Source organism: Ciconia boyciana, chromosome 2 (genome assembly GCF_034638445.1).
Source record: "Ciconia boyciana chromosome 2, ASM3463844v1, whole genome shotgun sequence".
NCBI classification, from domain to species: domain Eukaryota; kingdom Metazoa; phylum Chordata; class Aves; order Ciconiiformes; family Ciconiidae; genus Ciconia; species Ciconia boyciana.
Window position 1 is genome coordinate 53082602 of NC_132935.1, and position 14076 is coordinate 53096677.

At 40.5% G+C, this 14076-nt stretch overlaps 1 protein-coding gene and 1 long non-coding RNA gene across 4 annotated transcripts in view; one reads left to right on the forward strand and one right to left on the reverse strand.

The window, feature by feature from the left end:
- Nucleotides 1-8520, forward strand: part of ROCK1 (Rho associated coiled-coil containing protein kinase 1) — a 93294-nt gene extending 84774 nt beyond the window's left edge. Inside the window, exons 31-34 of the mRNA XM_072852661.1 lie at nucleotides 206-284; nucleotides 404-665; nucleotides 1458-1665; nucleotides 7006-8520. Of these exons, the coding sequence (XP_072708762.1) occupies nucleotides 206-284; nucleotides 404-665; nucleotides 1458-1665; nucleotides 7006-7009 (553 nt within the window). The 3' untranslated portion in view covers nucleotides 7010-8520. The remainder of the gene's footprint in view (nucleotides 1-205; nucleotides 285-403; nucleotides 666-1457; nucleotides 1666-7005) is intronic.
- LOC140647726 (uncharacterized) lies at nucleotides 5142-14046 on the reverse strand. 3 transcript variants are annotated; one of them, XR_012040941.1, is made up of 5 exons: nucleotides 13872-14046; nucleotides 12296-12426; nucleotides 6608-6693; nucleotides 5364-5500; nucleotides 5142-5277 (listed from the first exon to the last, which is right to left on the reverse strand). It is a non-coding gene; the product is annotated as an uncharacterized lncRNA (long non-coding RNA). The 3 variants fall into 3 exon arrangements; XR_012040943.1 differs by lacking the exon at nucleotides 12296-12426; XR_012040942.1 differs by lacking the exon at nucleotides 6608-6693.
- Nucleotides 14047-14076: the final 30 nt, after the last annotated feature.

Consider the following 14076-nt stretch of genomic DNA (forward strand, 5'->3'; position numbering starts at 1 on the left):
TTCCATGCTATGATATGTTTTGGTCTTACTTGTGTAGACAAGATCTATATGGTTTATTAATTAATTCCTAAAATCATATTGCCTTGAAGTATGTTGTATTGCTTGCATAAACAAGATTTATAAGAACTTCAAAGCACTCTGATAACTGTTTTAAAAACATACATAGCCTTTTAGGATTTTCTGATTCATGTTTCTTCTAATCCAGTAAGCTGTTCCATGTCCGGCCTGTAACTCAAGGAGATGTATATAGAGCTGAAACTGAAGAAATTCCTAAAATATTCCAGGTAAAAAGAAGTGTATTCTCATTTCTATTTAACTCTCTTGAAAAAGTTTGGTGGCTTCTTTGAAAAGTATATAAAAATACATAGTGCTTCAACAATGACACAGCAGTATTCTTTTTCAGATTCTCTATGCTAATGAGGGGGAATGCAGGAAGGATTTGGAGGTAGAACCAGTACAGCCGGCAGAGAAGACAAATTTTCTAAATCACAAAGGCCATGAATTTATTCCAACGTTATACCACTTTCCAGCCAACTGTGAGGCCTGTGCCAAACCTCTTTGGCATGTCTTCAAACCCCCTGCTGCCCTAGAATGTCGAAGATGCCATGTGAAGTGCCATAGAGACCACTTGGATAAAAAGGAGGAATTAATTGCACCGTGCAAAGGTATACTTGTGGTTTTTTGCATTCTGTGTTCTCTGTGTGTTTAGCTGGACCTGCTAAACTATTGAAGGCAAATAAAAGCGCTTTAGTTCAAAAGTTTTCTACTCTTTAGTTTTATGATTTTAGATGTGAAGGGTGCTATTAAAATAATAGGCTGTTAATACTGCTTATGAACAGGCGGCTGCAGCAAGCCCCTGTCGGGAGCCCTTTGGTGGTGTAACTGATGTGGCTCTGCTGAGGGGCCTGAGAGCACAAGGCTCCCTAGAGGTTTGTGCCCAAGTACTGGGCAGCTCCTTGGTTCCCAGACCATTTTTTCTCTTACACACGGCCCACATTAGGGACAATGCAGTGGCTGCATCACCAAGCTGTGCTAAGACCTTGAGGAGTGGCTCTTCAGCCACTTCACGGACTGGAGTAAAGGTTTCCTCTCTGTGCTCCTGTGAAGTGGATTATTTGGGGTATGTACTATGGAAATCAGCCATAAGGCACCCACACAACTTTCCAGCTTATTAAGACTGCAATTAGTGTAAGTTTTCTCATATCTTGAATATTAACGTTAGAATCAGGAATCTTAATGCAAAGCGACAAATATTGAAAGAAACTGTATTCATAATTTCATAATTTGAATAACTGTATTCATAGTTTGTTGTCTTCCAAAAATATATAAACAATTCCAATACAAGTATGTATATAGGTGCCATTATTCTTTCCAGTGGCACGCCTCGTATGTCATAATTCTTATTCTGATAACGAGTCCTAGTTTTCACTGAATCATCTTTCTCCTTTTACTTATAGTGAGTTACGATGTAACCTCAGCAAGAGATATGTTGTTATTGGCATCCTGTCAAGATGAACAGAAGAAGTGGGTGACTCATTTAGTAAAGAAGATCCCTAAGACACCGCCATCTACTTTCGTTCGTGCTTCTCCTAGAACTATGTCTACAAGATCCTCAGCAAATCAGTCATTCCGAAAAGTTGTTAAAAATACTTCTGGAAAAACTAGGTGAGAAACTACAAAAGCTACAGATCTTTTTAACTAAAAAAAAAATAAATCTCTGTTTATAAATCTTATTTAATGTGAAATTGTGAAATAATTCCATAGTTATGACGGTTGAACTGCTGATCTAAATCTTTGCTCAAATCCTGAAGGAAGGAACAGACATGATTCTCCTGCTATTGTGGTAAATTTATCAGTTCTTCAGATTTGGAAGAGTGCTGTAGAGATGGCAGTGCCTGGCCTGCCAAGGCATGTGAGGGAGCTGGCAAGGCGCAGTAGATATATCAGCAATGGCATTTAACTGCAAGGATCATCTGCATAGTCGTTCATGGACTGACTCGTTGAACTTGCATAAGCTAGAAGTCTTCTGCAAATGGGGGTGAAATGAGAAACTTGCAGGAGGACATAAAAAGAAATCTGTGACCAGCAGTTAAGAACATGTAGCTGTGCCAGAGTACTTGGGAGAGAAGCCATATTCACAAACACTGAACAAAGTCTCAGTTTGCCAGTTATAGTTCAAATGGCAGGAACTGAATTATGATGTGATTTTACATTTTTCAACACTGGCGCTTAAGCGAGCCAAAGTTGTGAAACACAGGAACACTTCTGATTTGTGGGGAGATTTCCTGGGAAGTGGGCAGTTTTTCCTTACAGTCTTCACTGTAAAAATCTGTTGAAAACAAGGGTGAGTGCAATGGAAAACCACACAGTGATAAACCCAAGTTAAGAAGAATGACTGTAAAATCAGAGTATGCTTACTAAATAATAGCATCTTCAGTATTGTACCAAATAAGGGCAAATCGGTAATTGCTAATTTCAGGGGCTTTCAGTCATGTTTGTTATGTACTTATGTGACACGTACTTGTACAACAAAATCTTGTTAAACTGTTTGTCTTGTCTACAAAATGTCCATTTCTCCCAACTTCCAGTAGCTTTTACAGAGCTTCACAGTGTTTCCAAACTTATTTTCCTTCAGTCCTCAATTTTCCAAGATTTACTGAAAAATGTTAGACCCCTCCATAGGCTTAGCCAGATCTTTTAAGAATTTTGGATATAAATCACACCGGCTGATTTTAAAATATGCATCATTGATAGCTGTTTACAATAGGACTGTTGAAGAAGTACTCCTGTTCTGTGGTTGAGAAAAATATGAAGTGCTTTTATGTATCATATGATACATTTATTTGAACAATAATCAGGATTCTAGAAACTAGTTACTAAAGGAAGACCTTTTAAACAGGCAGATAAAGATAACAGAAGTACTTAGAACTGGTTAAAGAGCTCTGTTACTGATTAGTAAGATTTTTCAGTGAGTCTTGGACCACCTAAGACTGAAAGAAAAAGCATATAATGTTAATACTTAAAAGGATTAGATGGAAAAATTTTGATACTGAATGGTCATCCCACCCCAAATTCTGGAAAAACACCCCAAAACTGATAATGCAAAATTCATTAATACAGGTTTAAAAGAGTTTTTAAAATGTGACACTGAAATAATGCTAGTCAACATTGCTTACCGAAAAAGATGTCAAATTAACTGAGAATCTTTTGATGAGGTAGCATTCTTGGACAGTAAAAAAAAACAAAACAAACCAACCAACTCCCCCAAAGCCAACCAACCAACCAGCCAATGGGGTTGCAAAGAATTATTTTAAATACACTATTTGCATGCATCTTTAAGCAGTATTAATTGGAATTATCTAAAACAACACTTGGAAGATCATAGTCCTGATTGTACATTTTAGAAATCATTGTCTGTTACCGAGTATACAGATTCTTCCCCCCCGCCAAACCTTACTTATGTAGAGTTCGCTTTGTAAAGATGGTGCATACTTCTTTATTTCACATTTAGATCGTTGTAGACTTTCTTTTCCAAAAGACTGTTTGAATTGTATTCTGAGTGTGCTTTGCTTTCCATTTGTCCTTGCGAGGTCCTCTGGTAGCTGTAATAACTAGATTTTTTTTAAGTTCTGTTGCAATGTTTGTTTCCAATTTTTGGGAGGGTCTTCAGCTGCAGTTACTGTAATATATCTCATGCTAGGGTGTGAAGGGGTAATTTGCATCTGCACACACACAGAGAATTAAAAAAAAGGGGGGGGGTTAAAAACCTACTATTGGCAAAACAGCTCTGGTATTCAGATGTCTCGTAGCTGTTAGCTTTTCAATAGATTTTTTTTTTTTTCCCCAGCATAACCATGTGATTTCTCAGGGTTTTCATTTCAAGATCTTAACTGTTTTCCAGGTGTTTTAGAGCTAATTGGAAAAGCACAGCAGCTTTCATCCATAGTCTTTTATGGGAGCAAATCCATTTTCTTAAATCAATTCATTGATTCTTTTTCACTCTGTCTTAATAGAAATGCTAGTTTGGGGTTGCATTTTAGCAAGAACAGGTTTGCAGCTAATCTCTTACAGAATGAACAGATTTACGTATTTGAAAATTTACAGAAGCTTTTAAAGGAATGGGTCTGTGTGCGGAGATCACTTATTCAGACAATTTCTGTTGTTAATCCTATTGGCATTTGTTGTGTGAGAGTGTTAGAGAATCATAGAAATATGCAAGTAGTGAATGGGAACTTTTTTAAAAAATGAGAAACACCATCTTTAAGGCTCTTTTTTTAAGATCCTAGAGATACAATGAGCCTAATATCTCACCAGCACCAGAAGGAGGAGAGCTGCACATTCCTGTGCTTTATCTTGTGTCAGCTCATGCTTCACAATTACCACAGTAAACTGGTCTATTTTGCAGCAGAGAATTAATCCAGGAAAGTTCTCACTAAAGAAAAGACAAAAAACCCAAAGCTTAACAACAAAAAAACCCCAACCCTAACCCCACAAAAGAAAAGCATGTGGTTTTCTGTTGGGTTAGGAAGTTGCAGTGGTTCATGGAAGAGTCCAGAAAGCACTAGATCTGTCTCAAGAATAGAAGGAGGAAGGGTGAAGATGGTTGTCTTGCACTAGCGAAGTATCAGGTCAGATCAGCTGTTCAGAATACTGCAGCCTTGCATTTTCTCCATCTGCCCTAGTGTACAGCCTCTGCTCACAGCTTTCTCCATCACCCAACGGGATCTTCCAGGTTCTTGGGAAGAAATAAAGCTCTTAAGTTTTCTGGTAATTGAGAAGTTAATACCCACGTGGTATCTTATCTCTTTAACTTCTTGAATTTTTCCAACAGACTGTGATGTGAATCAAACAGTTAACATTTATATTACTCTTCTAGACTGAGCCCAAATCCATCAGTGAGTTTGATGACACAATTGATATTTGACCTTAGAAATCTTGCTTCTTAATGATGTTTAATACTCACATAGCTTCTTAGAACATATGATTAATTGACAGCAAACTGTTTTAACACTGCATATTGCAGGCACCGAGTATGGAGGAAGAAGCATATTGAGCATAAGCAATTTAGAGAGGCAGAGTACTTGACCAGCAAGACTGCTAGGTATGTGCGTGCTGCCAGCCTGTCGTGCTGCATGGAGACGTGTGCAGGAGGCAGGTGGGGAGCCCCCACACCTCGCTGATGCTTGAGGAGCTGCTTGGGTGGCTTTGTGGCACGCTCCATCCCCATCAGACAGCTGCCACTGGGTTGACTGGAATGTAGTGGGGCTTGCGTAGCACCTGCAGAGCAATGTGAGCAAACAGTGAAAAGGTTCAGAGTTACACTGAGCAAGTAAGCATTAGAAAAAGGTCAGATAGAAGCTTACCTTCCAAGCTATTCTACTGTGGATGTTTTTGTGACTTTCTCAGACAAATTTGATGTTAGTTGTGTCTGTGAACTAGACAATCACTGCTGTGATGTAGTATGGCCAACCTGTGCCCTGGTATCACTACATATTCCATCCTGTGTGTTTAGAAAGAAGAGGCATTGGATTTATTTTAGGCAAATTCACTTCTGATGTACCAGATGTTTAAATTTAGATTATTAAATAAATTTACAATGGATCTTATATACTGAACACTTAACTGGTGATTGCACAGTAGCTGAGCTAATCTGACAGCCTGTTGCTACTTAAGGGGGAGGATTTTCCCCCCCTCTGTCTTCCTTCCCTGCTCTTGTGTCAGTGGATCCTGGGTAACTGCTTGAAATGATCCATTTTGGATCCTTCCATGAAGCTCCACAATTCAGTTTCCTGATTGTCAAAAAAATGTAGACTTATTTTGCTGAGCTAGTGAGTGGAACCAGCCCGCTGAGAAGTGCAGTGATTGCCAAATCTGAGGACAGGTAAGTCGGAGGGTGCTCCCCTGGGGTCAGGAAGGTGATAAAGTGAGGAACAGCGGTCCCTTTTCCTTTCAGGAGGCAGCGTGTTGTTAGATCAGCTTCTCTGAACTCAAGACACTGCACTCTGCAGTTCTCATCCTGACCTCTTTACCTAGACGTTGGGAGTAAGAGAAGCGGTGATGATTTTTATGGGATATATGTGTTTAGCTTTTACTAAGTATCTGAAAATTGTTCTCTTGTCAGACAGTATAGCAGAATTTGATCTTGGTGATTGAGTCCTATCATGAAAGCAGGCATTAGCTATTTTGTCGAATGGATATAGGCTTTAACACATAGTTAAGACATTTTAGTACATTTCATTTAGGGTCTAATCCACCTTTCTTTGCAGTTGGTAGGCAGCACTTCATTGACTTCGTGGAGAGGTGTATCGGGCCCATTCAAAGGAGCTTCACGCATAAGTTCATCTTAAGTTCTACTCCTCATTTTAGTAACTTATCACTAGTAAATATGAAGCAGAACTTCATGATGAACTTGCTAGCATTTGCAGTACTGCTTCTAGATCTGAAACTACACTTCCTAGTTTATAGTATGCTAATTTATACACATTGTATCAGCACAGTTGAGGTGTTTTGTTTTAATATATTTGGACTTGGGCACCTGATCAAGTTAATGCATGGATTTTTTTTTAAACAAACAAACAAAAACCAAACAAACAAAAAACCAAACCACCTGAACAACCAAAACTCCTGTGCATCAGATGAGCTGTGGCAACTGCATGTGCACGCTCTTAGCCTTATAGAGAGCCACCTCTTGTCCTGCAAGTGAAAAAGGGTCACCTTGCATTTGCCGTGAATACACCCATGATTGTTTACTCTTAATCATTTACCTGTAAAGCTGCAGTAATATTATCATCTCTCTGTGTTCATTTAATGTTGTCTGAAATTAAGAACAGTTTGTGGAAGATTGTGTAGGTATGATCTTAGTATTGTACCATGTCAATTGAAAAAATACTTGGTTAACATAAAATAAAGTACTTTCTTCACCAAAGCTCTTGGCAAACATGCACTAGTGTTATGAAGCTAATTTTTATATTTGTTATTAATTGTCTGTTTTCTTCTTTGTTCCAGCTAACCACACGTACAGTGCTTAATGGAATCTCATGGGATGCGGTCTGAGAAACAGGGCTTTTTTTTAACCACACAGAGCAGTGCAGACGGGCTGTTGTTCCTTTCAACATAACTATCACAGGCTTCAGGGTTAAGATTGCTATTACTGTCTCCTCCTTGCTTTGGCACAAAAGCACGCTGAGGGTGTTTAATTGCGGGTTTGCCTAAAGGTAGATTAGATTAATTATTACTATGTAATGCAAGTTAAAGCAAATAAAGCTTAGCTAGGTGTATAAAAAAAGGTGCTGCCTTTTTGGATTTAAAAAAAAAAGCCTGTCAATCACGATGAAATGCAGCCAACTTTCTTCGTATCAGTGAAAGAAAAGGACTGTTTACCCTGTGAAAGGGATATTTATGTCAAGATGAGCATATGAAATGGAGTAGAGGAGGAAGGTTTCTCAATGAGAAGGACTGCAATTGCTTTCAAGACTCAAAGTTGTGCTCTTGAAGACTGCAGAACTAGCTTAAAAATGAAGCCTTATCACTTGAACTTCAGTGCCTTCACTGCAGAGTTCTTAGCCTTATGCTAACCACCCACTATGGAATGGATCAAAGTGATAAATGTTTTGCATTATGCTTTACAAAATACTGATTCAGCAGGTTTGTAAAGAGGGGAAAACAAGTAATTGCCTTTAATCTATGCATTTTTTGCCAAGCCATACTGAATTATTTTACTATTAGAGGCATTAGAAACTAACAGTAAAAAGAACCACCAAGTTTGGAAGCATATTTTGGGGTACATCATTTCTATAACTGTATAATGTATTGCCTTACAATTTTAAGTGATAACATAAAGTTAACAAACATTTAAGAAATATATGCACTGTTTGAAATGTAAATTATTCTTAGAACACTTTTACTGGGTTTTACATTGTCCTTTTAGTGCCTTAAGTTGAGATAATTGTATTATTGCCATGTCAATAAATGTAGAAATCTAAAACTAAACAAAGGAAACCTCTAAAAAACTATTGCATATCAGTGGTTTTTACTGAATTTTAATTGGTTGAAGTATTGTAGATGCTAGATGCATTTTCTAAATTAAGTACAATCTTTGAATGAGAATTCCTCTTACAAAGAAAGACTGATTCTGTTTCATAAGCCAAGAGATGTGTAGGCAATGCAAAAAAAAAAAGCATATAATACAAAAGCTCCGGGTAATTCAGGAATTTCAGTAAATGCTGTCAGACTCTTGCTTTGTAGCAGGAATACATTCATGGTATGGGCAGTATGGTTTTATTTTATTTTATTTCTTAACCAAATACCTCCTCAGTAATTTATAATGGCTTTGCAGTTGTGTATTAAATAAGAAGCACTGGAAAACTGATTCGTCCTTAGGACGATTTGCATGTTTCAAGTGGTATTGAAAGCCGCACTGATGGATATGTAATAATAAACATATCTGTTATTAATATGGTAATGACTCTGTGCTCATTTAATGAGAAATAAAGTAATTTATGGAAAGACCCTTTTGAAAATGACTGGCATGGTGTTTTCTCCCGACTGCAGCTTATACATCTTTCTAAGCATTCAGACACTGCAACAGCTTCTAGTACAAGGTGCATTTGCAACATAACGCTTAGGGGACTCTCAAACATTTTTTTTATTATTCTACATGAATAATACCATATTTTTTTTTCATTCCCTTATTCTCATGGCGTGCTGTAGTAGCCTAATTTATATTTATTATTCAACCACCACCCTGAGCTTGCCTTGTGATTGCTTCATCCTCCATGATGCAGGTTTGGAGCTTCAGAAATCCCACTTATTTGGGGGAAGGGGAACCCTGTTCAAAAGACAAAAAATTGGGGGGGGGGTTGTTGGTGGGGTGTTTTGGTGGGTTTTTTTGGGGTTTTTTTGGGGTTTGGTTTTTTTTTTTTGGAACAGCCTGTGCATCCCATGAGGCTGGCTGTCCGTAAATCTCCCTGGGTAATCTGCCAAGGCCTGCAGAACAATGTACTAGTAAGGACAAATTACATGCAAATGATTGTATGTCCTTTGAAGGTCACAGAGCTGGGAAGTATAGAAGTAGGTGATGTAATTTCAGAAAGTTCCTCTGTGTTGAGCTTGCTGTATCAGAAATGTCAGCAATGGATGGAGCACAGTAAAAACTACCTTCCAGATCGCCAGTCACATTGACTGTTAGCTTGCAAAGCAATACAAGGGATAATTATGACCTGCTTTAATCTCCTATCACATATCCAGATGGGAAATAATATAGTAAGATGATTAAACATATCTTACTTAAATACATACATTATTATAGGAAATTTAGAGCAATAGAAAAGGCCTATGGTCAGGTCATTCTCCAGACCCAGATTAGGTTTTGGATTGCTTTTCCGCTTTCCTTTGTGTAACTGGCTACCTCTACAGGCTCAAAAACTCTTGCTTGAATAATTTCTTAGTAAAAAAAAAAAAGTCACATCTTCTAGTTCTGTATTTTATGAATCTGAAAAAATCATAAAAACTGTTATGAATAGATAATGACTGGTGGGAAGAGGGAAGGATTGTGGGGAAAATGGGTTTGCTCTACAGACTGGCACATAGTGTCATTTCCATAGCTTTTTATAATGCTGAAATTCTGCAATTGTTTTTAAATGCTGCTTTTGCTTGGGAAAGAAGCAGCAGACATAATGACATGTAAAATTACATTGACTTGTATGTCTGGGATAAGTTGCAACTAAAATGCTGTAATAATAAAGTCTAGACATGCAAATTACAGTTTGCGTTCTGGTATACTGATGTTGGCACTTGTTTACTGTAAGCAAGGTGCCTATCTACAGGAATAGCTATATTTTGAATAACAAATTCAGCCAAAGGTTTCTACTGCTAGGAAAAGTAATGCCTATGATTGCAACTGTGCAAACAGATATTTCAGGGGAAAAAAAAAAATTGTTACTAAACTTTTAGCAAGCATTAGCTTTACTCTCCAGAAAAAAATAATCAGTGTGCTGCTCTGTTCACTACAGCTCCACTTTTTCTGGCTCCTGCCTTCTTATTTTGCGTAGCTTGCTTTTACCCTTCTCAGTAATGATTCTTCTTACAGGAACATTTGGCCTACACTCATCCAATACAGTGCCAGAGTCATCAGGAGATGTGAACGTGTAAGCTGTGAAGAGCCAACATAAATCAACCTGGCTTTGTTCGTATCAGTGAAGCTGTAGTTTTACACGCTGTTTGAGAAACAGAGAAGTCTAGATTCTTATGTGATCATTTTTTGTTGATTTGCCTCCACTTTTTTCCATTTTCTATTACTGTATTAGGTTGAAAGTTCATTAACATTGGTAGAATGCCAACATCTGCTCTTTTTCATTCCCTCTTCAAGCCTCCCTAGTCCTGCTGAAGGAAACAGGAAAAGAAAATGATAAGAGTAGCTAACTGTAGCAAAACAGCCTGGGTAATAAAAAAAGGATTCAGCCTCTCCCACAAGCAGGATTTAGCAGCAGCCACTGAGGCTGTAGCCAGGAGTGAGTCAGGAATCATGCAGTGAGAGGAGGGGCAGCAGGTGCTGAGCTTCCCTCTGAGCTGGTGAACTCTACTGGGAATTTTTTATGCACTAGTTACAAACATAAAAAATGCAAATAAAGTTTTGTTCTCTTCCCTTCCCCTCGGTGTACATTCATAGTGACCCAGAACACAAAAGGTTTGAAAACCGCTGAAATGGAACGGGTAACACTGAAATGGGGGATACTGTGTATGTTACTTTACATATCTCCTGGATCACTACATTTTTCTTTATCCTGCCATTACATCTTCTATATCATCTACTATGAGAAGTCACACCTTATTGACACTGCATTTTTCAGTTTGTAGTTGCTGTGAGATAGGGATCAAATGTAGCAGTGGCTTTCAGGTTGGGAGTGCATAGGCTGTGCCACACCCTGGGCCCCTAAGTCAGCCCTAGGAGCTGCTACTGCACAGGGCAGCCACAGTGATCTGTGTTTGGGCCTCGCTCAGCCCTGTGCGGTGCTGGGAAGATGGTGCACGCCAGAGTTTTGTTTGAGTATCTTGCTTCTGTTCCTCATTTTCTGGGTGCTCATTTGGAGACAGTCAAGGTTTGCAGTGCAGGAAGGTGGAATGCTGACCTTTATCGTGAAAAAGAACTTTTCTTTAAACATGTAAAGCACTGTAACATATCAGGACACTGGAAAATGAGACCTAAAGCACTTAAAACTAGGATTATTTTGAGTTTAATATGCATAGCAATTATCTGCAAGACAGGAGTTAGTAATGTGATTTGATCCTACCTGTGCTGTGAATACACGCTCATTAATGTTTAAACCCTGAAGATACATAGAAAGGTTCCTAAGAACATTACGTTCCCCACAGAAAATAAAATGTACGTTAATAAATGCACCTGTCAATATATTGGATGAGGACAACACATCTTTCCTTTTAAAGAAACAAGAAATGTAAATGCAGTATTTTAATTCCTGAGACTCTGGTTATTTAAAATGGAGACTACCTTCTTTGTTCTATCGCAGGCATCACAAAGGTGCCTAAAGCATGCCTTGCAAAGGGGCTTGCCTTGCAAAGGGGCTTGCCTTGCAAAGGGGCTTGCCTTGCAAAGGGGCTTGCCTTGCAAAGGGGCTTGCCTTGCAAAGGGGCTTGCCTTGCAAAGGGGCTTGCCTTGCTTCCCCATGCCTTTCGCTGTATCGCAGCACCCGCTTGTGCCATCTGAGGGTACACTTACTGCTTGTGCTCCTCAGAACTGAGCCACGGGAGACTTCATAGAGTAAAAGCCTTTGTAAACAGATCTGGACTTGCTCTGACCCATCTTCCAGCATTAATAAATCCTGCCAGGCCTGTTGGCCTGCACACAGTAGTGTGCTAACGACACAGCCCCAGCTTTTGGATCCAAGCTGGCTTGCAACCGGCCAGCTCAGGATGGGAAGCAGCCGTGCTCGGGTGGCCCTGCAAAAGGCCACAGAGACACAGCTGGGGCAGGCAGTTCCGCTGTCCCCGTGACCCAGCCCGGGGTTCCCTCAGGGCTTGTCTTCACTAAGAAAAAGGATGCGTTTAATAACGTTCAACCAATCTTCTAAAATTTTAATGTCATCAAGGTAATCGGTACTTCATATTTATATATCAGGTTGCACTCTTTGTCTCTCTACTCCTTACATCAGTTTGTCTACGATTCAAGGAAACCAGCATCTATTGATCACCTCCTTACGCAAAAAGGCACAAAGCTGTGATAGCAGGAAGAGGCCTACACGATCTCGGAGGAAAGAAGAGGGAGGTCGTGGTTCTTCACCTTGTGGAGGTCGGGAAGAGTTTTCCTGCAGATACAAACCCCGATTCTTCTCTTTCAGCACAGCACCCCCTAGTGCCTTTGCCAAACGAACGGTCCGCCATTGCCTGAGACCTGATCCTCTAGGGGTTACTCTAAAGGGAAGAATGTATTCAGTGCAGCTTCAGACTGTAGAACATTCACTTTTCATTTAGGTGTCACGAATAAATGGGCTCTATATAGGTCACTTGGTATTAAGAACAAATGGCTAGGCTGGAGACATCCTGCACTCAGACGCACGGGCAGACAGCTGGGGTCTGCTCTCACCTGAACAGACACTCTGCAGGATCTCACCCTAGAACTGGATTAAAGCCTTTCTAGAAAGCTCCTTCAAGCAAGTCAAAGTAACAGAAGATTCATCACCCTTGCTGATAAACTTTAACAATGCTTAAATTGCCTTAGTAACTGGAAACTCCATCTTAATTCAAGATCCAGCTTAATTTCAGCGTACCACCCATTGGAGCTTCTCTGTGAAATGTAATCCTTGTTCCCCAAAACCTCCTTTTCACGTCTAGAAGCCTACACTGGACAATAAAATTAACTTTCCTTCTTCTTCTCCATGACAAACTGGAAAGACTGACATTTCTAAGCCTTCCATCTTAAGGCTTACTTTCAAGCCCTGGATTATTTTTATGGCCATTTTGTATATCCTCCTTCAACTGTTTGGAATTGAAAATCAAATTTGGCCAGCAGCATGTTTATCAAGGAAAGATCCTTCTTGTTTTGGGTATCAATTCCATAGCAAAAGCAGGGCCAGAAGTGCAAATGCAGACAACCAAACGGCAGCAGAAGCTCTTACAGCTGCAGCTGGTGAGGGCAGTAGCGTCAGGTTTCTAGAGGTGGTAGCGAGGAGGGGTCTGAGGAAGGCACGTTTCTGGCATTCTCTTCCTTTTTATATGTTTAAGCACTGCTTTAGTTTCTTTAATCACAGCCTAATACCAAGAGCTTTTGTAGTAGTTGAGACTCAGGTCTCCATGTCTACTGTTTTTAGTACCTCTAAAACTGTTTTTTATTGTCCTGAAGGCTCATGGCCATTACCATCACTTACCCTTCAGCGCTTCTTATCTATCACCGAATCTTAAAATAATTGCTGGTAGATTAGTCATCCCTGCTCCCCTTAATAAAATTCTTCTGTTGACAATTTTATCTCTTACTCCACGTTTTCCTACAACCCAAACCTACTTCATCCACAACGGCCTTTCTTCTTCCCCCCATCTTCATGCCACCACAGCTTTTGGGCAACCCCCCAGAACGTCTATAAACCCATCTCCGCTCTTCAGCACTTCGCCCTCGACACTGATATTCCCTGCCCGCCACACCAACAACCGTTTCAGCCCGTTCTGGGGACCGGCCTCTTGCCAGACTCCAACCCGCACACCTCAGGCGGTGGCTCTGTGCCCCGTTTGCACGCAGCAGGTTTAATCAGACCCGGCAGGCCTAGCCAGCTGCTAATCTGAGGTCGGTTATACGTCCTCGGGTTAGAGAGAAGCCCGGTATTCAGTCACGCTTTCTCGTGCGCCGCTCTCTCCCGAGAAACTACCGTTGTCCGTGGAGAGCCCACAGCCGGAGCAGGTTCTCTTCTCCGGCCTGAAGGGCAGCGCCTCCCTCCCCGGGCGCCCTGCGCTGCAGCAGGACCAGCGGCTCCGGCCGTTGCTCCACCGAGCGGCCGTTACCGGCCGCGCCGCGCGAGCGCCCCCCCCCCCAACCGCCCTCCGGGCGCGGGGCGGCTACCGCCCCGCCCCGCC